The 26,993-nt window shown below is 52.0% G+C and overlaps 2 protein-coding genes across 14 annotated transcripts in view; both read left to right on the top strand.

Moving 5' to 3' along the window:
* LOC116233397 (coiled-coil domain-containing protein 134) overlaps positions 1-7,479 on the top strand; it is a 42,214-nt gene extending 34,735 nt beyond the window's left edge. For 5 of the 13 annotated variants that reach the window (XM_090141654.1, XM_090141649.1, XM_090141620.1 and 2 more), the window contains 3 exons: positions 836-967; positions 1,289-1,413; positions 1,501-2,832. In XM_090141654.1, coding sequence (XP_089997780.1) covers positions 836-967; positions 1,289-1,413; positions 1,501-1,531 — 288 coding nt within the window. In that variant the 3' untranslated portion in view covers positions 1,532-2,832. The other 8 variants (XM_031600276.2, XM_090141680.1, XR_016467056.1 and 5 more) reach the window with 8 other exon arrangements.
* A 371-nt stretch (positions 7,480-7,850) lies between these two features.
* SREBF2 (sterol regulatory element binding transcription factor 2) lies at positions 7,851-26,956 on the top strand. Its single transcript, XM_031600272.2, has 19 exons — positions 7,851-8,042; positions 9,007-9,381; positions 9,468-9,649; positions 11,008-11,148; positions 13,094-13,315; positions 14,059-14,173; positions 14,354-14,535; positions 15,430-15,622; positions 16,325-16,506; positions 17,639-17,912; positions 19,228-19,397; positions 19,529-19,697; positions 20,215-20,335; positions 21,626-21,735; positions 22,578-22,710; positions 22,986-23,154; positions 23,871-24,056; positions 24,382-24,493; positions 25,548-26,956. Exons 1-19 carry the CDS (start codon positions 7,961-7,963, stop codon positions 25,766-25,768), a joined length of 3,339 nt encoding a protein of 1,112 aa, XP_031456132.2. The 5' UTR covers positions 7,851-7,960; the 3' UTR covers positions 25,769-26,956.
* The last annotated feature ends 37 nt before the right edge of the window (positions 26,957-26,993 follow it).

Genomic DNA, 26,993 nt, shown 5'->3' with positions numbered 1-26,993 from the left:
GTGAGTGAGGGTAGGGTAGGCTGTTCTGTTTTTTCTTCTATGTTGGTACAGTGCATCTGAGTTGGTTACTGGTACTTAGTTCCTGCACACACACAATCTTGGATACTGCTGTGGTTTTGTCCGTCACTGTATTTGTGTCCTATAATAATTGTACTTTGAAGTGAATTTCCTTTCTACACTGTGCAGAAACTGACTGCTCTTAGTGAGCACATCCTGTTCTTTTGGTGTTTGTAGCATTGATTTAACATCATCTAGGACCCCTGGGGAGGAGAAGGGAAGACTACAGAGAATGTGCAACTGCAGTTGTCAGCATGGGAGTGTGCTGTGACTCTTTGGAGAGCAGGGCTTTGCATGGCATCACAGCTTCTCTCCCTGTCTTTGGCCTTATAGACCTGACTTTTAAGGTCAGGGAACTACTGCAGTGTATGACCCCATTGTATCTGGGGCCTATGAGCAGGAGAGGGAGTGTGCTTCTACCCAGCAGAAACACCGATGATAAAGCCCTCATAGCAGTACATGAGAGGAAGGGGTTATTTATGTGAACCTTCTTTCTCCAAATAGATGATGTGTCTGTCGATCTTTGTTATTCTTGATGCACTTTAAAGGGATACTTGGTTCATTTTGATTCTTGCCTGACCTAAACCAAAACAAATTACAAGTCAGAGCACCACCAACTTGCACTTGCACTGGTTCTGTTAGAAATGGTATAAAATCAGGCCTGTGATTAGCATGCTGCAGCATCCTTTAACATAGAAGAGGTCTTTTCAGGTGATGAATCGCTATTGGAGTCTGTGGGTCACTCACTAATTAATGCCTCTTGTTTCCTTTGTTCAAGTTTCTGAAATATCAGAGCAGCAATATCATTTCTCAAAAAGAAATTGGCCAGATTCTCCAGGAAGTGGCAGAAGCCAACTTACTAGAGCTGCCAGAGGCCACATCTCAGGCTCTTCACCTCTTCCTCTGCCAGGTAAGAAAGCAGTGACTGCCTAGGAAAATGAGAAGGGAGTATCCTAAGGGGTTGCTTCAGCCTTTGATGGGGAGCCATAAACTTCCTCTGAGGCTATAGTGAGATGATGAGAAATCCTGCAGCTGCTAGCTTGGCCTTGAGTGGTGAAATGAGAACATGACTGATGCCAGCAGCTGCCTAAACTGTGTTGTCAGTATTGTCATGGGCCCCTTGATCAAAGTTTGGAGGTCTCATTGCTCTTGCTGGAGATGCAGGAGGAATGAGTGAAAGAACAACAGTTTGCTGTTCATCTGGAAAACATTCCTTCTCCTGACTGCTCAGATTCAGAGCAGCCATTGTCAGGTGGAGCCAGTGCAGGCACAGACCATTCAGACTTTGCTGGAGCACCTTCCAGAACAGACGAGCACCTGTGCAAAACATCAGGACATTATGTATCCTTTTGCTGGGTAAATGCCTTTGATAAGAAAAGTGAGGGTGGGAGCTGTAACAGAAGTAGAAGGAATACTTAATCTGCTGCTCCTGACCATTTTCAGCCAAAGGCAAACAGCGCAAAAAGTTGGCTAACTTTGAGATGAAATACCTCAACATTCTCAAATTTGAGAAGACGTCTGGGAAATGAAGAGACAGTTGGGATGAAAGATGGCTGTCTGTGCTGGGATTGCATTAATCTGTAAGGCAGAGATGGTGTAATGAAAGGGGGGCAGGCTGGGGCACCTGCTGACTTCAAAGCAGAAGCGATTCCCATACTGATTTCCCTGGGGGCTGAGCAGCCGCTTAACCTCTGTCTGTGAGCTAACTAGCACTGCTAAGCATGTGAAGTCTTGGCAACCCAAAGGTAACTCAAACACTTTTAAGTACAGCAAGTGTTCAGAAACCGCTGAGTAGAGTTACTGAATTTCTTTTTGCTTCACATGAGCAGTGGAGTGTCCCCTGCTGAGAACCAAATCTTTCTTGATGAATGGGAGGGAGGGGCAACTCCCAGATTTCTTTTGGGGAAAGAGGGAACATGATGCCCATGCTAAACTCATTATTGTTTATTTCTGAAACTGCCTTCCTGTTATCATCATGCTGTGTTGCATTAAATAGGTAGCAGATATGGAACGGGTCCCGGCAATGATTTCCTGTTGGGTGGGGGACTTCCTCCCTCGTGTCTGCGGGGTGATGCTGTCCTCTGCCATGGGCAGCATCTGTGGCAGGTGAGGTGTGCATTATCTGTGAGCAGTGGCTTGTCCTTGTGCCTAGTCCTTGTGTGACACTGCTTCTCTGCAGTTTGAAGCTGGGGGTGGAAGTTCTCACAGTCAAGACCGTGTAAGCCACATCAAGTTCCTCTTTGCTGGTCTGTGTAGGGGTGAGAGAGGGTGGACAGGAGTCTTGTTACATTGCTAGAGTAGTTTGGATACCTCTGTTTTATTGAGAAAAAGCTTTCTTCAGGTTTGCCCACATTAACATTCCCCATGGGTTGGTGAGATTCTACAGTTTGGGAGAGGGGTAGTTTAGTATGATGATACTTATGGGTTTCTTCCAACTCGGGATATTCTATGATTCTACCTCCTGTAAGTGCTGTGTCAAATGTCCAGTGTCACGCTGGAGTTTCAGCTGTGCCTTCCCTTTGGTTTCCACTCATGCCATCAATGACAGATGCGTGGGCAGTGTGGCGATAGCCCTGTCACAGTGAAGACTGAAATGGGAAGATGGGGTACATGCAACAGAGTTAAAGAACAGAATGGGAGACGGCATCCTGCCATTTATTCCCTGTAAGTTGTAGAGAAGAAGTGGACAAAGGAAGTTAGTTTGTTGTTAAATTGTTGAATATCATTCATAAAGCACAGTTTCTTAAACAGATCCTCTTTTTGTGTTCTGTGTGTGATGCCACTTAGCCGACACTGTGCAGATAGTAAACTGCAGCATTGCTGAATGGCACGTGGTGGGTGAGGTGCTCTCCATCTGCCTTGCTTGGGGATGGGGCCATCCTTGTTCTGCCCTTCCCAGGGGCCAGCAGGGGGCTGAGGAACGAGCTGTGTCTCACTGGGAAGGGGAGAATCAGAGAATTGTTTGAGTTGGAAGGGACCTTCAAAGGCCATCTGGTCCAACTCTCCTGCAATGAACAGGGGGATCAGGGCGCTCAGAGCCCCTCCAGCCTGATCTTGAATGTCTCCAGGAATGGGGCATCCACCACCTCTCATGGCAACCCGTGCCAGTGCCTCACCAGCCTGATTGTAAACAACTTCTTCCTTACATCCCCTCCAAACTTCCCCTCCTATCGTTTGAAACCATTTCCCCTTGTCTTATCCTGGCAGACTCTGCTAAAGAGTCTGTCCCCTTCTTTCTTACAGTCCCCTTTAGATACGGAAAGGCCGCTCTCAGGTCTCCCCGGAGCCCCAGCTCTCAGTCCGTGTTCACAGCGAGGCGTTCCATCCCTCGGGTCATTTCTGTAGCGCTCCTCTGGACACGCTCCAGCAGGTCCACGTCCCTCCTGCGCTGAGGACTCCCCATCTGGACGCAGCACTCCAGGTGAGTTCTCATAACGCAGAACAAAGAGGCAGGATCGCCTCCTTCGCACCGCCGCTCGCACCGCTCCGGACGCAGCCCGAGGTACGGCGGCCGGCGGGGCGGGGCGGGAGCTCAGGAAGTGACACGGCGGGGCGGGGCGGGAGGCGGTGGCGGCATGGCAGCGCGGCGCTTCTGAGCGCCGCTCCCGGCCCCGCTCCCGGCCCGCAGGTAGGGAGGTCGGGGCGGCGCGGGCCGGGCGGGTCAGTGCGGGGCGGGCGTGCGGCGGCTGCTCCGCGGGGCCGGGCCGGGGCCGGGTGTCGGAGGGGAGCCGCGGGCTGCTGCCGTAAGCCGCCCTGCACGGCCACGCGTTGGCCGCCTCCCGGAGGACCGTGGCACCCTCCGTACGCGCGAGAGAGGGGGCAGCCCGGAGCGCTCAGCCCTGATCAAGCGCTGCTTGGAAGAGGAACTCCATCTCCCTGAGCCCGCAGCCGTGCCGAGCGCTCCGCGGGCAGCTCTGTCGCTGGCGGAGATCGCAGAACTGTGCCGGTGATTCCCCGCGATACGAGTCTGAGTTCGGCCGGTGAGGGGCTCGGAGGCGAGCAGATGTGGCCGTGCCATCGCTGCTCCCCGCTCCAGCCTCTCTGCTGAGCCTCGCGGAGGAATGCCGCGGCAGCAGTCCGGTACCCCGCTTAACTTCTGAAGCTTTCGGTTCGGGCTGTGACATGAGATTGAGCCACGTATGCTTGGCGGTGCGGGGATGGATGGACTCCCGGTGGTGCAGCGACCCGTCGTTTCCCCGCTCTGTGCTTCTGCACTGAGGAGGGGAAGGGGGGCTGTGCCGTGCCGTGCCGGTCTCCGAGATGCTCGGTTCGGATGCAGCTCCCTCGGGAGAATCTATAAAGTAATTAAAAACACGTTAATTGGAACCGCTGACTGTCTATAACGCAGCGTCTGTCGTGCCTTTGGAAAAGCACATCTAAATTAAGAGAATGGGAGACAGCGAGGCAGACGGGTGGGCTCTGTGTGCAGCAAGCAGCTGGCTGGGGATCACAGGGGAACTCCTCCCCATCTGCTGCACAGGACAGGCCCTGGCAGCCCGGTGCTTGCTTTTGCAAAGAGGGGAGCAGCTCTGCAGCGTTTCTTTTCAGCCTTGTGTGTGAAGGCTCGAGGAAGGGCTCTTGGGGAATGTGGAGGAACATCTGCATAGAGGGTTTTGCATCCCTGTGCTTAGGCAGCCTAGCTTAGAGAAGGAGGGTCATCGTTTGGGTCATGACCTCATGGTTGAGTCACAGCCAGTGTTCAGATTGCTTAAATTAGGGAAGATTCAGGCAAATCTTCCCCAGTTCTGTGGTGTAGTCTGGGCTGGAGTGTGCATATGGTGTTTGAGCTGATGGGGCTCCGGTGGTGCAGGAACACACCACATTGCTTTTGGCATGGGAAGCACTGGAGGGGGCTGCTCAGCAGTGATGGAGTCCCCATCCCTGGGGGTATTCAGGAAATATGTGGATGTGGCACTAATGGATGTGGTTTACTGGTAGGACTTGGTTGATTATTCAACTCCCAGCACCTTGGTGCCTTGGTGCTGTGTGTGAGCAGGGGATGGCGGTGGGTGTGCAATGAAGACAAGGGAACCTTGGCTCTGACCCAGCAGTGGCTGCTTTGTCACTGGTTTTGGGCCTGGTGGGCTGGCAGGACTCCTGTGGGGAACATCTCTGCATTGTCACTGGGTTTGTCTGTTTTGTTCCAGGCTGTGGCCTCCAGGATGGATTTCCTCTGGATCTGCCTCATCCTGTTGGCAATGGTGCTGCCCGAAGGCAGCCTGGCAGACCTGGAGAAGCAGAGGATGGGCTCTGGATTGGAGATCTGTATCCTTTCCCATAGTGCCAGCCTCTGTCACTCTCACACCTGAGGAGGCCGTGGAATACTTACATGTGAGGACATGGCTCAAGGGGGATGGAGGAGAGAGGAGAGAAGGGCCTAAGGCCATGCTTATTGCTAACGACATGGGAACAAAGTGTCACATGGCTGCTGGGCACGACCTTGAGCAACCCAATGTTGCTTTGATCTTGCCTGGAGCTGGCACTGCATGCCTCCAGGGCCCCATATTGCCACCTGCTAGTTCTTGGGCAATACAAAATAGCAATCCCTGCTCAAATGCTGCCCCAGCATCAAACAGCACTGTTGAGCACTTTCCTCATCACCTTTCTATAGGAGGGAGTTTTTCAGGTGGTGTCTGATGTTCTCCTCATGCAGTGCTCTTTCTTTCTGCTCTTGTGTGCTGGGTGTTAGCAAGCACCCTGCTGGGGTATCTGGAATCCAACCTGTTGGCCCCGATACCCCACTCCCAGAACTGGGCTAAGTCTTTTTGGGAGCAGGCTGTGAGCATGCCCAGAGCCCTGCAGTGCCCTTGACATCACTGCAGATAAGAAGCTGTTTGAGGTGAAGCGCAAGGACCAGATGAATGCCCTGAAGAACCTCATCGAGCTCAATGACATCAACCAACAGTATAAAATCATTGACATCATGCTCAAGGGACTCTTCAAAGTGAGTGTGGAGTGAACTCAGGGTGCCGTGGGGCAGGGATGGGTTTGGGGCACCTGCACAGTGATGCTGGGGAGTGCAGGCAGGAGAAGTAGGGCTCATATACAAGCAGGAGGGGGAAGGGAGGGACACAACGAGGCACCCCATGGGATGAGAGGGCAGTGACTGAGGGCTCTTACAGGTGCTGGAGGACTCCCGGGCTGTACTCATAGCTGCAGATGTGCCCCCAGATGGGCCTTTCCCCCAGGATGAGAAGCTGAAGGATGGTGAGTGCTCCATATCGCTTAACCCCGCTAGCTGAATCCTCTCTCCCACTTCTGCCCTTAGGGGTTGTCCCATGTCCATCCTTGGTATCCCATGTCTGGCGATGCCCTAAAGCTGGCATTTTGGAGTCTGTGGGGTGTCCTGCTGATGGGGCTGGTTCCTCTCTTCCTCAGCGTACTCCCATGTGGTGGAGAACACAGCCTTTTTCGGGGACGTCGTGCTGCGCTTCCCCAAGATTGTGCACCACTACTTCGACCGCAACTCCAACTGGAACAACCTGATCCGTTGGGGCATCGGCTTCTGCAACCTGACGGGTGTCTTTGAGCAGGGGCCCCACTCCCAGCTCCTGGGGCTGGTACGGCCCTGAGGTCACTTTTGGGGGTGTGCAGAGGGAAGGGGGCAGGTGGAGGAGTAGGGGCTGATGGGGATTGAAGTGCCTGAGGGGTGGGAAGAGGTGGTGGTCACAGTGTCCCACACGGGCTTTGCTTTGCTCCACAGATGGCTCAGGAGCTGGGCATCAGTGAGAAGTCCCCCAATTACCGCAATCCCTTCAAAGCTGACCACTCTGAGGTAGGGTGGCCGAGCCTCTTCTGTGTCCCACAGTCCCCCTCTTCTGTGACTCCACTGGGTTTTGGTTGGGTTTTGGAGAGTTTTTATTGTTGGGTTTTTACTGGGATTTTGATGGGCTCTGGGGGGGGTTTTATTGGATTCTGGTTGGGTTATTACCGGGTTTTTGCCGGGCTTTGAAAGTTTTTTGTTGTGTTGGTTGGGTTTTTGTTGGCTTTGGAGGCTTTTTGTTGTATTCTGATTGTTTTTTTTGTTGGGCTTTGGAGAGTTTTTGTTGGGTTCTGGTGGGTTTGTGCTCCGCAGGAGATGCCAAGCTCCAGCTCCACTCTCCCTCAAAACACTGAATTTGTCATTTCCTTCGCACTTCCATCTCCTGCCCACCCCAGTTCTTCCCCAGCGCTGACACCTTCCAGAAGGCGCTGCGTGAGGAGGAGAAGCGGCGCCGGAAGGAGGAGAAGCGCAAGGAGATCCGCAAGGGCCCGCGCATCTCTCGCTCGCAGTCTGAGCTGTAGGCCCGGGTGGGCCGGGACCTGCGTCGATGCAGCCGCTCCCACCCGCGGCTGGGCTGGGGATGCCCCGTCAGCCGCTTCTGTGAGTTTCAGGGTGGATTTTGGTTTTTCAGCCGATGCGGCCCAGTGGTCCCACGGCCGCAGAGTGGGGCTATCCCCGAGCAGCGGGCGCTGGGACACCTCACGTCAGATGGGTCAAAGCCGTGTGCTGGGGACGGGGCATGCGTTGTTTTTCTGGAATAAATCGGAACGGTTGTTATTTTTTTTACGACGAGGCTTCTTGCTCGCTGCCATGGAGAAGGCGGTGGGCAGGGCCGGGGGCGCGGCGAGGGGCTCACGCCCGTGGGCTCGGTCACGCCCCCTCATGAATATGCAGCGCGGGAGGCGGGGGGCGTGGTCTCGCATGCAAATCGCAGCTGCTGATCGCCGACGCGCCATCACGCCACGCGGCGCCGCGCGTTCCCATTGGCTGCCGCCGACCTGGTCCCAATGACAGCGCGCGGGGGGGCGGGGCCAGGCAGGTGGGGGCGGGGCCGGGGCGGTGCAAGATGGCGCGGGGCCGGCGGCGCCGGGCTGCTTCCTCCGCTTAGAGCGGGCGGGGAGCGGAGCGGGGCCGTGCGACATGGAGAGCGGCGAGCTGGGCGCCGAGGGCATGGAGACCCTGACTGAGCTGGGCGACGAGCTGACGCTGGGCGACATCGACGGTGAGCGCGGGGCCGGGCGGGAGCGCGGGGCTCGGTGCTGTGCCACGCGTGGGCTACGTGGGGGTGCGGGGAAGCCCCCGCGGCGCGTGTTGGCGGGTTTGAGTCATGCGCGTGACGTCACGGGGAGCAGCATGACGTCAGAGGGCAGCGGGGGGCGAAGCAGTAATTAGTGCCGATCCTAACGAGTGGCCCCGGGGAGGGCCCCGTATCCAAGCATGGAGTGCGTTGGAGCACATCCAACGCATTATGTCCGTCCCTTACCTGCGTAGGGCCACCTGCTCGCAAAATGGCAGTGTCATCGAGTGGGAAAGTGCCGTGTCGTGTGTCCTGGGTGCGGCGTGGGGTGGCGTGGGGACGGCCCTACTGCCACTCCTTTGCCATAAACCTCAGTGCTGCTGCCATACCCGTGTACAGCCCCTGGGGTATCTGTGCCATGTGGGGTCCTGTGTGCCGGGTGTTGGGATGGGGCCAGGGGGAGCTCAGGTGGTCAGTGGGGGGCAATCGGGAGGAAGCTTTGGCTGTGGGATCTCTTTAGCCGTACCCATGCGTTTCTCAGCTCAAGTTCTGCAAAGCGCTGTTTTCTTGAGCGTGTTTCCTCTATTTCCCTGAATACCTGAAATTACCCGAAGTCGGGGTGAGTCACCATCCGCGTGTCCCAGTGGGGCTCCGTGGGCAGAGGATGGGCGGTGTGAGGCAGCCCTAGGTGGGAGGACGGCTCCTACTGAAGTCATGGGGCTGCTCATCCTCCTCCTCCGAGCGTGAAGCTGGGATGGGGATTGGACAAATGGAAATGGGCTGAAAATATTGGATCCCGAACTCTGGGAGTGTTTCGACACTGAGTTACTGGCTTCCTCTGGGGCTTCTGAAGCCGCCACTTTCTGCTGTGCCCACTGCTGGCCTCTGAGTCCTGACCCTGTGTCCCATGGAACCAACCAGCCCCAAACGTTCCCTTTCCTTCTTGCAGAGATGCTGCAGTTCGTCAGCAACCAGGCAGGGGACTTCCCAGACCTGTTTTCGGACCCTCTGTGTGGCACCTTCCAGGGTGGCAGCGGCGGTGGTGGCAATGGCACGGGCAGTGGGGCCCTGGATGCCACGCGGCCCTATGGCCAGGCCCAGCAGCCCTTCCCTCCGCCCGCCGCCTCCCCGCAGCTGCAGAGCATCCCGGTGAAGGTGCCCCCGGCCCCGCAGCGCCCGGCCCCGCTGCTCCAGCCCCGGCCCCAGCTCCAGCCACAGCTCCAGCAGCAGACGGTGATGATCACCCCCACCTTCAGCTCTGCGCCCCAGACCAGGATCATCCAGCAGCCCGTCCTATACCAGAACACGGCCACGAGCTTCCAAGGTAGCGTCGGGGTTGGTTGTATCCATAGCAGAAAGCTTAGAAGGTCTCAGCACGGCGCAGTCCCTGACGTCTCTCCCTCTTTGCAGTTCTCCAGCCCCAGGTGCAGAGCCTGGTGACGTCCCCCCAGGTGCAGCCGGTCACCATCCAGCAGCAGGTGCAGGCGGTGCCGGCCCCACGTGTGCTGACACAGGCTGCCGGTGGCACCATCCAGGCACTGGCACCCGCCACAGTTCAGACAGTGGCAGCACCGCAGGTCCAGCAGGTGCCGGTAAGTGGAAGTGAAAGAGCCTGGCCCATCCATGTGGCTCTCACCTTTAGTAGGTATTGATAAGTGTTAGATAAGTGTTTTTTTACTAGGGAACACTCCCTGTGGAAAAATTGCTCTGGTTCAACTGTATCAGGAATAATTGTATCAGGAATGATGTGGTGAGCAGGACTGAGGAAGTAATCCTGCCCCTGTACTCGGCACTGGCGAGGCCTCACCTTGAGTGCTGTGTTCTGTTTTGGGCACCTCAGTACAGGAAGGACATTGAGGTGCTGAAGCAGGTCCAAAGAAGGGCAACAAGGCATGTGAATGCTTGGAGAATGTGCCCTATGAGGAGAGACTGAAGGGTCTGGGGAAAAGGAGGCTGAGGGGGGACCTTACTGCTCTTTCAATATCTGAAAGGTGCTCACAGTGAGAGCAGGGTTGGTTTCTTCTCACAGGTGACAAGATGAGGGGAAGTGGCCTTAAGTTGCGCCAGGGTAAGTTTAGGTTGGATATCAGGAAAAGCTTCTTTACAGAAGGGGTTGTGAAGCACTGGAATAGGTTCCCCAGGTAGGTGGTTGAGTCACCATCCCTGGATATGTTTAAAAACCATTTGGATGTGGTGCTCAGGGACATGATTTAGTGGAAGGTTGCTAGAGCTAGAGTAGTATGGTTAAGTCGTGATTAGACTCGATGATCTTTAAGGTCTTTTCCAACCTGAGTGATTCTATGATTCCATGATTCTGTGATTCTGTTTGGGCCCTCTGTAGCGTTCTCTGTATTTGGGAGTCAGTGAGGTACTTGAAAGAGCAAAAGCCAGATGTGTCACATTAAAATAACTGTTTGTTTTGACATCCTCCCAGTTAAATCAGAGGAAGGAACCGCTGCTGGCACTGGGAGGTGCTGTAACATAGAATCATTAAGGGTGGAAAAGATCACTAGGATCTAACCGCCAGCCCATCCCCACCATGCCCACTAACCATGTCCGTGTTCCACATGGTTCTGGAACATCTCCAGAAATGGTGACTCCATCACCTCCCTGGGCAGCCTGTGCCACTGCTGCACCGCTCTTTTGGAGATGAAGTTTTTCCTAATATCCAACTCAAACCTCCTCTGGCACAACTTGAGGCTACTCCCTCTCGTCCAGTCGCCCCCACCCATGTGTTGTACCCTGAGGGCTCCCCCAGCTGACACAGGAAACTTGCTAAAGGCAAGGGCAGAGGAACCCTTTCATCAGCTCCTTGGTGTTTTTGGGCACTGGCTTACTACTGGTTTCTGATGTCAGTACCACTGACCCCAGGAGTTGTCACTGCCCCTGACCACTGGGAGGAACAGTGCGTGCCCACTCATCCCCTCACCTCTGGCTGTTCCCCGTGCAGGTTCTGGTCCAGCCTCAGATCATCAAGACGGATTCCCTCGTGCTGACCACGCTGAAGGCGGACGGCAATCCTGTTATGGCTGCAGTGCAGAACCCAGCACTCACCGCTCTCACCACTCCTATCCAGACCACAGCTCTGCAGGTACCACTGTTAATACTCTTCTTCCTCCCCTTAATGATGTTATTTTCTAATACAAGAAGGTTTGGTGTTTGGAGTTCTCCAATGGTGTGGATGGGAGGGGTTCCAATGCTGCTCTAAACATGTCCAACATGAGTAACGTGTCCCTTCTGCCAAGGCTGAGAGCACAGACCGTGCATTTTTGGCAGCCTCCCATGGCCAGTAAACACAGAGCAAGGGCACGTTCCTGTTTACCTTTTTCTGGCATTACGAGGAGAGGAGTGTGACCGAAGAATTCCATGTGGTTTTTAACCTCTGTGAAAGACGCTTAAAGCCAACTGATTCAGGATGGCTGTGGATCTTCCTTTTTCCCACCATAGAATCGAATGGCAAAATGTAAAAACTAATTAAACTACTCCTCAAAGGGCATGTGCTGCAAGGGATTAGGGTCATAATTCAAGATGGCAGCAGTGCTTCAGGGCCATGACTTATCAGCTTGGAGATGCTTGTGCCCCAAAGAGGCTTTTATCACAGCCTTGTGCATTCTGCAAAGGTCCTTCTGTTCAAATATTTACTGCTGGAGATGAGCTTGCAAGCCTGGACTTAACTTCTGTCTATATAGCATAATGGGGTTCCTATGCCCTTGTTAGCAGCCAGACCAAAATTTTCAGTTTACTTGCTGTTAGGTCTCACTTGGTCATGGAGATGAGGCTCATGTGATTGTGTCTGGCAAATACACAACCCACAAAGCATTCTGAATGCATTGAAATATGCTGGAAATTAACTGAGGAAAGATTCACTTATTTGTCAACTTCCAGCTTTAAGTGAACCTACATTCATTTCTGCAATGCCAATTAGAAAACTATTTCAGAATCAAAGCCAATTCTTAGTTTGCTTGGGGCTAAATTAGTGTTGCCTACATCAGTCTGACTTTTAGCGTAAGTAGCTCTTTTTTTCCATAACAACTTCTCTGATTCTGAGTGTGCTTCAGAGACCAGCTGTACCTTTCCCAATCTTGTGTTACTGGTTGGAGCAGTCTAAATGATTTCCTTTGGTCTGACTGTCCTAGAAGCTCCTCTGTGCAACCATTCTGGTGTGATTCACTATCTTTTCGCCTGTAGCAAATACTGCTTTGTCTGGGGGGAGATGGTCTCTTCTATGGTTTAAATCTAAACCATAGAATCATTAAGGTTGGAAAAGACCTTGTCTAACTGTCAGCCCATCCCCACCATGCCCACTGACCACATCCCTCAGTGCCACGTCCACACGGCTCTGGAACAGCTCCAGGGATGGTGACTCCACCACCTCCATTACATCCCGTCCTATTACTGTTACCTGGGAGAAGATGCCAACCCACCTTGCTACAATCTCCTTTCACGTTGTTGAGAGTGATAGAAGTCCAAGCTCTTCACACCAGTGTCTATCACTCTGCCTTAATACCTCATCTGAAGGCATTTTGTACAGTAAAGTGGTTAGGGATCTATTTTTTTCCCCTATGCAGTCTAATTCAAGTTAACTTCAAGCCAGAGTTTGTCTTTCCACAGTCAGGACCTCTCTAATGTTATGGGTTCAGAAGTAACATTGCCTGTTTTTGTCCAGTGACTTTCTTTGTGCATTTGGAGATGTGGGGTAGAAGTATTCTAAAAGCAGGAAGGAGCTTTGGTCTACGTCTCTGTTTAAATTGTGGATGATCAGAGCGTGGTATTGGTGAAAGGGTGTTGGGGTAATGATACTCTTGAAGAAAAGAGCTCCTTTTACTGTGGGAGGCAGTGTGGATGTTTTTTCTATGCTGCTGTTCCCATGCCTGTGCCAACTAAGGAACATGGTGAAACATGGTATACCTCTTCATTTTTGAGCTCTGTGGACTTTTCTTGATTCTGCTTTTGTTTACTCTGTTTGCTCTTGGCATCATAATTTTGTCTATATTGGCTGATTGCTGGTGACACTTTGCTGCATGTGGTCTTTGTAGACCCTTGTTGGGAGCAATGGAACCATTCTGACCACAATGCCAGTGATGATGGGACAAGAAAAGGTGCCTATCAAACAAGTTCCTGGAGGTGTCAAGCAACCAGACCCACCAAAAGAAGGGGAAAGGAGAACAACTCACAACATCATTGAAAAGCGTTACCGATCCTCTATAAATGATAAGATCATTGAGCTGAAGGACCTCATCATGGGGACAGATGCCAAGGTAAAAAAATGTGCAGTGAGAGCAAGTGTGGTGTCAGGAATATTTGTGTCCTCAGGTGCTCATTGCTCTATTTAATGGGGCAGATGGGTACAGACTGCTGTTAGGAGTATGCACACACATGTTGCAATAAGATAAAATTTAAAACAGTGTCTTCTTGCACAGAGCTTTCAAATTTGATTCCAGTAAATCTTGAGGTATATTGAAGCCACCTTAGACCATGTTTGACCTGTGCTGTTTGTTTTATGTCATGCTGGCAGCCTTTGCTGGAAGCATGTATTTTCATGGGGATGGAGGAGCAGGGAGAGAACTACTTATGTCAGTTGAATGGTGAACCCTGGTTAACTGACAGCAGCTTGCTCCATCATCCTGGAAAAGAGTCATTCACTTCGTTTCAAAACTATGATACTTTCAAAAGACTATTTCTGACTGAAGTCAAGACATGAATTCTTGTAATTTGGATGTTAATCAGTTTTCATGGTACTATTTTTATAAAAGTGTTGAGAGATCTCAGATACAAGGACTCAAGCTCTGTTGTCCAGTCCTTATGTGTCTTCCAAAGTGGGATACTTTGGCCCAGAACACGTCCTACTATTCATTTCCTTTTGCTGATGCCAGCTGGCCCTCTATACCCTTCTGTTTGTATTCCCTTCTGTGATACATAGGGTTGTGGTACCCTTATGAGCAAGAGCAACCCTGGAAGCACGTAGCGCAAACTGCTTTCTATGTGTCTTAATTCCTTGCAGATGCACAAGTCTGGAGTCCTGAGAAAAGCCATTGACTACATCAAATACCTGCAGCAGGCCAACCATAAGCTGAGACAGGAGAACATGGTTCTGAAGCTGGCTAACCAGAAAAACAGTAAGTTGTGAGTGTGCAGGAAGGAGGTGGTCTGCATGGATGTAGGCTGCCTCTTTCAGTTCTTTGTCATTGGCAGAGGTAGATAGGTGCATGCTGCATTGGGGGTGGCCTGTGTTCTGAGCAGAACTGGCAGGGTGTAGGATTGAGAGATGTGTGCATGATATGTTCTGATTCTTGCAGAACTGCTGAAAGGCATTGACCTAAGCAGTCTGGTTGACAATGATGCGGACCTGAAGATAGATGACTTCAACCAGAATGTTCTTCTGATGTCTCCTCCCGCCTCTGATTCGGGATCACAGGCTGGCTTCTCCCCCTATTCCATTGATTCAGAGCCAGGAAGCCCACTCCTTGATGATGCAAAGGTATTTCTGACTTGATTTGTCAGATTTAGAGTTACTTGAGGGCCAGAGTTTATGTTCTCATAATTCTCAAGAATGGAGCTAGCAGACATTGGGCAAGAAAAGCTGTAGGGATCAGGCATATATTGTAAAGATGAGGAAGCTGCATGGGAGTGCTTTATGTGCTTATTTTGTATGATTAAGGCTACTTCCTGAGCTGTATTATTTAGGCCATGCCTTAGCTGCTGGAACTGTGCTTGGACTTCAGCACCAGTAGGTTCTCTATGGACTCATTGCCCAGAGAGGTGATGAATGCCCCATCCCTGGAGACACTCAAGGTCAGGCTGGAGGAGCTCTGAGCACTCTGATGAGCTGTAGGTGTCCCTGTTCATTGCAGGGGAGTTGTACCGGATGGCCTTTAAGGGTCCCTTCCAACTCAATTCTATGATTCTCATGGTGAATGTTCACAACTCAAATTGCCCATGGCTTTCAAGAGATAGATATGTCCTATGAATAAAGCAGGAGAATGTGGAAAAGGATGGCGATCTCAGCTGTAGGTAGCAAGACTGTAAGTAACTGCAGTTACAGCAATCTGTTAACTGCCTTCAGCTGATGGGTTGGAAGAAATGAGTCCTCTTGGAGGCGCTCAGAGAAGTTGTTAGTCCTGTCATAAAGCAAGGTTCCAGACAGTGGTAACTGACGTGACTGGGAGCAGGAGGAAGGTGAAGTCACTCAAGTCTTCAGTCTGACCTTACTAAGCAAGGGAAAGCTCCACTGGAGTTCTTACTGATCTTGATCTTAAATTTTAAAACTTATTCTGTCTCTTTCCTTCTTTACTGCTACATTAGCATTTTCTGTTTTATAGAATGTTAAGCAGTCTTTGTGTTTTTTCTTCTCTCCACTCCAAATCCTTTGAAGGTTAAGGATGAACCTGACTCTCCTCCTGTGGCTCTTGGCATGGTGGACCGCTCCCGAATTCTCCTGTGTGCCCTGACATTCCTGTGCCTCTCCTTCAACCCTTTGACATCCCTTCTGGATGCCAGAGGGAGCCCGGAGTCTGACAGCCTCATGCGCCATGGCTCTGGCAGGAGCATGCTGACCATTGAGTCAGGTAAAGAGTTGGGGTGACGTGAGTTGGGATCTCTTTGAGGCATCGTTGCAAAGGAATTGAATTAGATGGCCTTCAGAGGTCCCTTCCAACTTTAAGGATTCTATGATTCTATGATCTTCACCTTTAATTTATTTTAAGGCAGCTTAACTGATTTTTGTAACTTATTAAGCTGCAGGTGAAGAATTACTTCAGAAACATTGCTGCTATGGGTTTAAACTGTTTTGCTTAATGTACTTATTCCGTACTGTCAGTAGTTTAGAGGACGGCTCAACTAAAGATGAGCTCAGGGGATTCTGTAGGTGTGTTGTCACTTAGCCAGCTGGTCAACGTATTTCCTCATTGTTGCTTTGTACACCTAATTAAGACTGGAAAATGACCCTGAGGTATTGAATACCAATGGGTGTATCCAATAGCTTTCCTAGAATGTCTTGCATTAAGATTATTTTAGAAGTGCTGACTCAGGTTTTGTAAATCAGCCTTGTGAAAACAACTATTTCAGTTAGGTTGGGAATGTTGTGGCTTGGCATTGATGAAGAGCTGTTGATGCAAGTGCTGCTTTCCAGTAAAATGCAGCCTTTGCAAAACTTGATATTACAAGTGGCAAACAGAGCCATACAACCTTGTCGGTCTGGGCTCATTCTATTGCAGCGTTTTCAGTGTCAGGATCAACTTCTCCCTTTCCTTTTGGCGTGTCTGTTGCAGATGCAGGTGGATGGTTTGGTTGGATGATGCCCACGCTGATCCTGTGGCTCGTGAACGGTGTGATCGTCCTCAGCGTATTCGTGAAGCTCCTCGTGCACGGAGAGCCAGTGACCCGGCTGCACTCGAGGTCATCAGTCGCATTCTGGAGGCACCGCAAGCAGGCAGACCTGGATCTGGCACGGGTAGGGCTGCCTCCTTGCTTTGCATCACATGCGTCTCGTAGGAGGAGGTGTAGGAAAAGTGGCCTAACGAGATGGTGCCTTGGCAAGAGTGTGGTATTTCTGGATTGTATCTGGTCTGATTTGCAGAGAAGTTGGTGGTGCTGGCTTGTCTTGAGCAGATTGCTGTCCTCCCTCAGCCTGAATTGGTGAGCTCTGTCTGTGCCTCGCTGTTGCATCTTGCAGCAATCCTTGGAAGCTGGGTGTTGGTTTGTGTTCCACTCCTGGCCGCTGCTGCTGGCAAACAGTGTTCAAGGGTGTCTTTTTGTAACATGAGCTTGTCCTTATGGTAGATCAGCGGAAGCTACTGGCTGGCTGCTATTATAGATGTCATGGCAGTCTTCATGGTGCATGGGTGGTGGAATCTTTAGCATCACAGAATGGTTGGGCTGGAAGGGACCTCAAAGCCCACCCAGTCCCACCCCGTGCCATGGGCAGGGTTGCCACCCACCAGCTCAGGCTGCCCAGGGCCCCATCCAACCTGGCCTTGAACCTCCAGGGATGGGGCACTACAGCTCTCTGCACAGCAGTGCCAGCACTTCACCACCCTCTGAATAAATAATTTCTCCCTAACACCTAACCTGAATGTCCCCTCTTTTAGTTCAAGGCCATTCCCACTTGTTCTGTCACTCTTAGGCCATGTGAAAAGTAGATCTCCCTCATGTTTATAATCTCAAGTACTGGAAGGCTGCAATGAGGTCTCCCTGAAGCTTTCTCTTTTCCAAGCTAAACAAGTCTAACTGGAATGGGTGTTTGCTGCATCCCCCTGTCCTCCAGCTCTTTTCCATTGTTGAGGCAGCATTTCAGTTCTGACGTGGGCACCTCAAAGCTTCTGCCTTGTCTGAAAAGGCAGGAGCTGCTTTCAGCTGGTGCCAGTCTCCCAGCTGTTGCAGCCATTGCAGGAGCAGGCCCCTATGTCAAATGTGATGTGTTGGGCCAAATTCAGTCTGAGTATCCTAAATTGCTGACTTCCCTCAGCTGAAGCTCATACTATAGATTACTCATTGCTTTGTCTTTCTCACAGTGGTGAGGAGGTCCGGGAGCATCTCTCCGGTTGTGCTTTTTGTTGTGTAACCTTTCGCCACGATGTTTGCAGGGGGATTTTGCTGCGGCAGCATCAAACCTGCAGACCTGCCTGTCGGTCCTGGGCCGAGCACTGCCGGCCTCCCGCCTGGACCTGGCATGCAGCCTCTCCTGGAACGTCATCCGCTACAGCCTGCAGAAGCTGGCACTGGTGCGGTGGCTGCTGAAGAGGACCTCTCACCAGTGGCGGGCCAGAGAGGCCACTGCGGGCTCTGAGGACGAGGCCAAGACCAGCGCTCGGGATGCAGCTCTGGCCTACCACAAACTCCACCAGCTCCACATCACAGGTAGGGCAGAGGCAGTAGAGCTTGAAAAGTAGGCCCACAATATCCTAATGAGGTTCAGCAAGGCCAAGTGCAAAGTGCTGCATTTGGATCCGGGCAGCTCCAGACATTAGTACAGACTGAGAGAAGAACTCACTGGGAGCAGCCCTGTGGAGAGGGATTTATGGGGGTTCTGGTGAATGAAAAGCTCAGTGTGAGTCAGCAGTGTGTGCTTCCAGCCCAGAAGACCAGCAATATCCTGGGCTGCATCAAAAGAGGGGTGGCCTGCAGGGCAAGGGAAAGGATTGTCCCCGTCTGCTCTGCCTTTGTGAGGCCCCACCCAGACTTGGAACCTCAGCTTGGGAAAGATACAGAACTGCTGGAACATGTCCAGAGGAGGCGATGAAGATGCTCAGAGGGCTGGAGCACCTCTCCTACAAAGACTAGCTGAGGGAGATGGGCTTGTTCAGCCTGGAGAAGAGAAGGCTGCAGGGAGACCTCATTGCAGCCTTCCAGTGCTTGAGAGGAGTTCATAAGCAGGAGACTGATTTTTTATATAGGTTGTAATAGGACAAGGGGGAATGACTTTAAACTAAAAAAGGGGTGATTTAGGTTAGATGTTAGAGAGAAATAATTTGCTTAGGGAGTGGTGAGGTGCTGGCACAGGCTGCCTAGAGAGCTGTGGGTGCCCCATCTCTGGAGGTTCAAGGCCAGGTTGGATGGGGCCCTGGGCAGCCTGAGCTGGTGGGTCCTGGGGTGGGACTGGGTGGGCTCTGAGGTCCTGTCCAACCCAACCATTCTGTGATTCTATGATAAGAATGGCTGAAACAACTGCAGTGTCCCCTTACATGTCCATGAGTCTGCAGAGGTGGCTTAGAGGCTGTCCCAAGCAGCCTTTGATAGAATCCTGTCATTTTTCACTGCTGTTTCTTATTTCTTTTCTGTTGCTTGGGAATGCAATGTGAAAGCAGAGGCCAGGGTTAATTGTTGGAGAAAAATCAAATTTGTGAAGCTGAGTGAAGCGCAGATGGCCAGTTGGTGTTGATGTGCTTTGAAAACCTCGGCATGTGCACGTGTACTGAGGAAGTGCTTGAATGTTCCTTGTGAACGGTTGTTTTTGCTGCCTCCCTGGCAAACTAATTTGCAATTTTAATAGGCTACAAGTACATCAGAAATCCAAGCTCAACTTCCTTCTCCTTAATTTTGTTGTGTGAATTGTAGTTACGCCATCTTAGCTGGGGTTGTCTGCCTAGGATAATTCCCCAGCAAGTCACGTTACTACAGAGTAGAAGGTGATGCCATGTCTCAGGTTAACCCTTCTCCTCTCATGTTGGTGCAGGTAAACTCCCCTCCAGCTCCGCTTACTCTGGTTTGCACATGGCCTTGTGTGCTGTCAATCTGGCTGAGTGTGCTGAAGAAAAGATCCCGCCCAGCACAATGGCTGAAATCCACCTGACAGCTGCAGTTGGCTTGAAGACCCGCTGTGGGGGCAAGCTGGGCTTCTTGGCGGTGAGTCAGTGTTCTCTGCCACTGCAGCTCCATGCAGAGCTCTGGGAAAGGCTGCAAGCTTGGCAGTTCTGGGGTCTGTAGTTGTGGTGTGTGGTGGTCTGACTTCCTCTGGGTGCCTCTCCTTTCCCCAGAGCTACTTCCTAAGCCAGGCGCAGAGCCTGTGCAGCTCAGAGCGCAGCGCCATCCCCGACTCGCTGCGTTGGCTTTGCCACCCTCTGGGACAGAAGTTCTTTGTGGAGCGAAGCTGGACGGTGAAGTCTGCTGCTAAGGAGAGCCTGTACTGCACCCAAAGGAACCCCGGTGAGAGCTGCTTGTGCTCTGGGCATGGGGCTGCCTGCACTTTGTCCTGGGAGCCTCCACTTCTGTGCTTTCTGGCACCAAAGCTGGTGTCTTGGAGAGTGTTCTCCTGCATCTTCACCCTGCATGTGGTCTCATTGGCAGTTGGAAGGTGCCTCCAGGACTGCAGGAGCTGGTTCTGCCCTGCATATGTCATCTGTTCCTGTGTGGGGTGACCTGGGGGGTGATGGAGTGCAGCCTCCCCAGAGCAGCACCCTTGCTGTTCTACTGGGTGGCTAAAGTATCTCAGGGATGTTTAGCCTTGGGCTGCAGCTGTATATAGCTGATCATTAGTAAGAAGGTGATTAAAAAGGCTCTGAAAACTCAGTCTTCAGAAGATTTTGCAGTAATTCCTCAGGAGTTTCCCTTTACTGCTCTTTCTCTCACTCTTAAAATTCAGATTTTCTTGTCTGTATCAGGAGGGGGCTGTTGCTGTAGGTAAGAAAAATGTGTTGGATTCGTTCTTTTCCTTTCTCTGTAGCGGATCCCATAGCACAGGTTCATCAGGCGTTTTGTGAGAACCTGCTGGAGAGAGCAGTGGATTCCCTTGTGAAGCCTCAGGCTAGGAAAGAGGTGGTGGGACAAGAAGAGGACGAACCATGGTAAGTTCCAGTGCTGGGGGTAGCTGTAGATTCTGAAGCAGAGCTGATGGTCACCTAAGTGGTCCAAAATAAATGTACGGGTTAGTCTTCAATCAGGACTTAGAGTTGCCCCATAAAGCTGACCACCACAGCATGTCAGAACGGTGAGCTTTGCCTCTTCATATGACAACCTGTGAAGTCTGAGGTGCAGTTCTGGCTGTTGTCAGATGCAGTGGGCATTTCTGGTGCCAGCTGGCGTGGTACCCATCGATTCCTAAACCGGTTGGCACGTTCTCTGCTGACAATGCAATGTTCAGGGACACTAAAATTAGCGTGCCACTATCGCTTCAGTTGACCAAAGCGTGTGCAGGGTCATAAGGCCTTGGCATGTTGCAGAGTGACCCAGCTGCCTCCCTGTGTTATGCATTCTTGTAACCAAATGAAGCATCACATGTATTGGCAGTGAAAATCCACATATTGCACCGTGCATCCCAAAATAGTGCAGGTAAATACCTGAGGTGGGAAGGTTCCTTAGTGGTGTTCCTGGCTGGAAGGACTGGCTTTCCTAATGCAGGGAGCTGTTTTTTCCCCCTCTAGGGGAAGGAGCTCTAGATCTTGCTCTGTAGCATGTCCAAGGAAATTAGATCATTGCCACTCTGTCACTTGCATTCATATATATTTGCATATATGCAAATAGTCACTTGCAAAAACATTCTTCAGCTTCTTCTGGAGGCAGTGATTGAAAAGGAGCCTGTAATCAACTCATAACATATGTCCATCAGCAGATTTAAAGCACTGGAGGGGATGCTGGCGGCTTCTGCTCAGTGTCTGCAGAACGTGGGGTGCTGACTAAGTGCTAACATGGATCATCCTTCACTTGAAATGTGTATTACACGAGTTAATCTGCTTCGTGGTGTATGCAGAGTGGTCCCTCACTGGAGAGTGGTGCCACCTTTAGTGAAGGACTTGGGCACAGCCTGCTCCCCTGTCCCTTAATTAGGGAGCAAAAACCCTGACAAAAGTCCACTGTAAGTACCATCATCTCTGTAGCTGCAGTGCAGGTCTTGGAATGTGCACACAGGCAGATGTGGTGGTACTCCTCAAACTGGTCCATATACTCCCACTCTCTGGAGGTCTCTTCAGGTCTGACAGTGTTGTGATACCGGTAGAGCCTGAAGTTTCTGCCTCCACCCTCTGCCATAATGGGTCAGTCTTGTTTAAAGACATGTTATGACTGATTGGAAATGCCTCCAGGCCTTGGTGCCTCCTTCTTGATGGCATAGTGAAGCTTTGCCTTGCTTCTTGTTTCAGCGAGTTCTCCAGTGCGATGGAATACCTGAAATTGCTCAACTCTTTCCTGGACTCAATGGGAAGTGGAGCACCACCCTTTGCCAGCAGTACTATGCTGAAATCAGCGCTGGGTAAGTTTGACTGAGCTGAAACTCCACTAGCTGCAGGAAGTGCTGCTGTCACGTGTCTCCCCAGCTTTCAAGCTCCAAGCCTGGCTGAAATGCAGTCTGTGGTGGTGGAGGGATGTTTGACCATGGAGCAGCACTCCCTGATGCACAGTGAGGGGAGGAGCACAGCCTATAAACAAGCAGTGGGGAATTCATCTCACTTGGTGTTGGATGTAGACAGCGTCTGGCCATTCACTAGGGTGCTGCTGGTGCTCTCAAAATCCATAGAGCAAACACAGTGGGGAAACTGAATATCCCTTTTCCTAGGGGATGCCTTTCGGTTGGAAGGGAAATCTTGTATTTGAGTCAATATTGCCATGAAACTTAAAGATAGCTCCGGGCAGCAGGTTGTGTATCCTTTGGCCATAGGTTGACGTTGGGGTGTTCTGGGTAGAATGCTGAATAACGGAGGAGCTGATGGATTGGGGTGGTGAGTGCAGAGCCTTGTCAGGATGAGTGTTTCTAGACAAGCAGATGGAGTAAGTTCTGGCTGTAGCGAGGTGAGGTTGGCCTCTTCTCCCAGGTAACAGCAATAGAACAAGAGGGAATGGCTTCAAATTGTGACAGGGAAGGTTCGGGTTGGATATTAGGAAAAAATTATTCTCAGAAAGAGCGGTGCTGCACTGGCACAGGGGGGTAGTAGAGTTACCATCCCTGGAGGTGTTCCAGAACCGTGTGAATGTGGCTCTGAGGACATGGTCAGTGGGCATAGCGGGGGTGGGCTGGCGGTTGGGCTCAGTGATCTTAGAGGTCTTTTCCAGCCTTAATTGGTTCTGTGGTTCTAACCCTTGACTCCATTCTTGTAGGCCCAGACGTGGTGTGCAGGTGGTGGTCGGCAGCAGTCGCTATGGCCATTGGTTGGCTCAGAGGGGATGACACAGCTGTGAGGTCACGTTTCAGCGAAGTGGAACGCCTGCCAAAATCCCTGGAGATGTCTGAGTGCGTAATGCTGCTCCTGAACTCCCACTCTTCCTTCTCTAGGCTGCAGCCTGTGCTGCGCAGCCATGGGCTCCCTGTGTGCTGAGGGTGGGCTTCTAAGAAAGACGGAGGGAGATTATTTTTTTATAGGCTCATGTAGTAATAGGACATGGGGTTAATGGCTTCAAACGCAAGGAGGGTAGGTTTAGGTGAGAAATAAGGAAGAAATTCCTCCTTATGGAGTGGAGCAGGTGACACCAATGCAGTACTTGAAGGCAGGGCTCTTTCTCTTCCAGGAACGCCCTGGTGAAAGCCACCTTCCACCTGTGCAAAGCTATGCAGGCCTCACTGTCGTCAAAGGCGGATGGGCAGCAGAGCTCGCTGGGTCACTGTGAGAGGGCCAGCAGCCACCTGTGGAACAGCCTCAACATGAGCAGTGGTGCCTCCAGCACTCCCCTCAGCAATGTAAGGGCTGCGTACTGCAGGCGGTGTGCGCTCCGTCGTGGCCTCGTTGTGTCTGTTTTTTCCATTCATCCTGAGTCTGATAGGAATATGGGGGATGCTTTCACCCTTTCCTTCTAAAGGGCATTGGCATTTTTTCCATCCCTGCTGTACAGAGGAGCAGTGCTGCAGGTGCTGTCGTTTCCTTCCAGTACCTGCCACCTCTTCTCTGCTGCGTTTCATTTTTTGACCACTTTGGCCTGCAGAAAACCTCCATCTTGTCCAGCCAGGGGCAGCTGCTGCCACCGGTGAGAAGGGACCTCATTATGTCAGGGCTACTCCATTTCAGGCAGCATCAGAACCCTCTCCTGCATAAGTGGGACGGTGCTGTGCTATTCCTGAGGACGTGTGTTGCTTGTTTCTCTTCTCTCCAGGATCACCTCAGGCTGGAGCTTCCCTGCACAGCGTATGGGGACAGCTCATGTCCCTGTCGCTCCTGAGTGGCAGCTGTAGTGCATTGTAGTTGCATTGCATGTGCTGGCAGTAACTGTGCAATGTTCCTGCAGTGCAGTACAGAGGCGCTTTCCATTCATCAGAGCAGGTACTCTCTGAAGGACAACTAGAACAGCAAGCGTTGCTAGGGGGCAGCAGCAGATGGGGAAAAGGGATTTGGCGAGCTGTGCTGTGCTGCTGTGCTCCTCGCCTGGTGCTGAGCGCTGTCTGCTCTGTGGCTCCTGCAGGTGATCCAGCTGCTGGCCTGTGACCTGCTGCTGTCCCTCCGCACCAGCCTGTGGCAGAAGCAGGCGAGCAGCAGCCAGGCGCTGGGTGAGACCTACCACGCCTCACCCTCTGAGCTCACTGGCTTCCAGCGCGACCTCGGCAGCCTGCGCAAGCTGGCCCACAGTTTCAGGCCTGCATACCGCAAGGTGAGCTTTGGCCCTTGCTCCTGGCAGAAGCGGGGAAAGAAAGAGCAGAGCACCACCTGCGTCTGCTCTTCTATTTTCTGCCCTCTTTCTGGCGATTCAGCCGTCTCCCTTTCCAGGTTGCTCAGTTACATGTCAAAAGCAATTTGTGCTTTTTTTTTTTTTCCTCCCAACTTTTTCTGTCTTTCCTCCCTCTTGCCCTGACCTGCAAACTGCAGGCAGGTGGATGTGGGCTCTGCTTGTTGTCAGGGTGTCAGCACTGTGCTGCTGACACAGCTGAGGGCTGCCTCCAACCCACCCCTAACCACCCACCCTGCTGTCCCTCCAGGTCTTCCTTCATGAAGCTACCGTGCGCCTGATGGCAGGGGCCAGCCCTACCCGCACCCACCAGCTGCTGGAACACAGTCTCAGGCGCCGCACAACCCAGAGCAGCAAGCAAGGTCAGCATGGGGAGCTGCATTTGGCCATGGCTATTGGGTGCTGTGTAGATTCAGCCAGGAGTTGGTATTGGGGCCGATCCAGTTTGATTGATTATTTGGATGAGGGGATCGAGTGTACCCTCAGTAAGTTTGTAGACAACACTAACTTGGGAGGAAGTGTCAATCTGCCTGAGGGTAGGAAGGCCCTACTGAGGAACCTGGACAGGCTGGATCTCTGGGCTGAGCCGGTGGGATAAAGTTCAGCAAGACCAAGTGCTGGGTCCTGCACTTCGGTCGCCCCATGCAGCTCTACAGGCTTGGGGCAGAGTAGATGAAAAGCTACATGGAGGAAAAGGATCTGGGGGTATTGGTTGATGCTCAGCTAAACACAAACCAGCAGTGTACCCAGGTGGCCAAGAAGGCCAATGGCATCCTGGCTTGTATCAGCAATAGTGCAGCCAGCAGGAGCAGGGAGGTGACCGTCTTCTGTACTTGGCACCAGTGCTGTGTTGAGTTCTGGGTTCCTCACTAAAAGAAGAACATGGAGGCCCTGGAGTGTGTGCAGAGTACGGCAGCAGAGCTGTGAGGGGTCTGGAGCACAAGTCTAATGGGAAGCAGCTGAGGGAACTGGGGTTGTTCAGTCTGGAGAAGAGGAGCTCAGGGGAGACCTTGTCTCTCTTTACAACAACCTGAAGGGAGGTTGTGGTGGGGGTCAGGCTCTACTCATGGATAACAGCAATAGGACAAGAGGGAATGGCCTGAAGTTACGCTAGGGGAGGTTCAGGCTGAACATTAGGAACAATTTTTTCTCCAGAAGAGCAGTGCTGCACTGGCACAGGCTGCCCAGGGAGGTTGTGGAGTCACCATCCCTGGAGGTGTTCAAGCAAAGGGTAGATGTGGCACTGAGGACATGGTTTAGTAGGCAATATTGGTGGTAGTTGGGTGGTTGGACTAGATGATATTATTGGTCTTTTCCAGTGTTAATGATCTTGTGATCACCCCCATAGCTGAGACTCTGCAAAAGGAGTTCCCTGGGGTGAGCAGCTCCCGTAGCTCTTTTCTGTTCTGGTTGCAGGGGAGCTGGACACACTGCCAGGGCAGAGGGAAAGAGCCACCGCCATCCTGCTGGCCTGCCGCCACCTCCCACTCTCTTTTCTATCCTCGCCCAGCCAGCGTGCCGTCCTGCTGGCTGAGGCTGCACGCACGCTGGAGAAGGTTGGGGACAAGCGCTCGTGCAACGACTGCCAACAGATGATTGTCAAGCTGAGTGGGGGCACAGCCATCGCTGCCTCCTAACACCTCACCAGCGCCCAGCCCGGACTTCCTCCTTGTTGAAGAAGGAAGGGGAGGGAAAAAATGCAAGGAAAAAAGAGAGGGAGGGAAAAAGAAAAGAAAAAAAAGAAAAAGAAAAAAAAAGGAAAAAAAAAAAATCAGTGCTGTGTAGGTTAGGGCCATGCCAGTGGGATCATGCTGGGGTGGGAGTGGGAGGGTTTGTTGTTTTTTTTTTTTATCTTGCCCTAGGTGTGGCTTTATTGCCCCTGCACTTTTTGGGGGCACTATAGTAGGGACACCCAGTGTCTGTGCTGGGGTTGCCCATAGGGGCCTGGTGCTGATGTCCTCTGGACTGGGATCCTACTGGGATCATCAGCGGGGGCCAGTGGTGGGTTTCTGTACCATTTTTATACCGCTGTTTTTTAATAGGAGCGTTTGTGGCTTTACCAAACAGGGACTGACACAGCAGCCCCCCTCTTCTCCATCTTCCTCCTCATTTCAGTGAGGTGGGGTTGTGGCCAGTCCCCACAGGTGGTGGGAGCAGAGGCTGCTGGCTGTGGTGCCTTCATGTCGGTGCAGGTGAAACTGTTAGAAATGGTTTATTTTATTCAGTTCCCAGTCTCAGAACTGAGTCTGTCCCCCGCCCCCTGCACCCCCGGGGCCTGGCAAGCAGTTCGCAGCCCTTGTCCTTTTGCACAGGATGTGGCTTTGGGGTCCCAACATGGGAGAAGTGCTATCACCTCCATAGCACCCCATGGTGCCCTCCCTCCCCCTTCACAGGGGCACTTGCTGTCCCCACAAAGCCTAGCATAGGGCTCCTGGATTATCTGTACTCCTGCCAGGAGTTGCATCCTCCTCCACTTCCTATCTGCTTCCTTTACTAAAATACAGCAGCTCTGACCTGTTGCGACCTCCCAGTTATTTCCCATTGCCCGGGGGTCAGTTTTGTACTTCAGTAAATGGGGAGGAGGATCTGGAGGCCCTCAGCCTTCTTCTTGTCCCTTATATGAGGGGCTGAGACCACCCAGTGCTTTTCCTTCTCTGGGGACTCTTTGCCCCCCTTTTTCTACTCTTCCCACCCTCTGTGCCCATCTATCCCTACAGTTTTTATATGTGTGTGTATATACTGTAACTTTTTTGTTGATTTTGGGTGGAAGGGAGCTGTTGTTGGCAGCCTACTTCCCTCACCCAATAAAGGTGGTGTCACCGCCATGCCCTGCTCTTCTCCATCCCCATAGTGCAGCTACAC

Source organism: Phasianus colchicus, chromosome 1 (genome assembly GCF_987193195.1).
Source record: "Phasianus colchicus chromosome 1, bPhaCol1.hap1.1, whole genome shotgun sequence".
Taxonomy (NCBI): domain Eukaryota; kingdom Metazoa; phylum Chordata; class Aves; order Galliformes; family Phasianidae; genus Phasianus; species Phasianus colchicus.
The sequence above is the reverse complement of the archived record's forward strand: the minus strand, read 5'-3'. Positions and strand labels throughout refer to the sequence as shown.

Excerpts from the sequence above, each read along its gene's own strand:
- SREBF2 (XM_031600272.2), top strand. The coding sequence starts at position 7,961 with ATGGAGAGCGGCGAGCTGGGCGCCGAGGGCATGGAGACCCTGACTGAG. Across the intron at positions 9,650-11,007 it reads CGCAGGTCCAGCAGGTGCCG|GTTCTGGTCCAGCCTCAGAT; the intron begins GTAAGTGGAAGT and ends TTCCCCGTGCAG. Across the intron at positions 19,398-19,528 it reads GCAAGCTGGGCTTCTTGGCG|AGCTACTTCCTAAGCCAGGC; the intron begins GTGAGTCAGTGT and ends TCCTTTCCCCAG.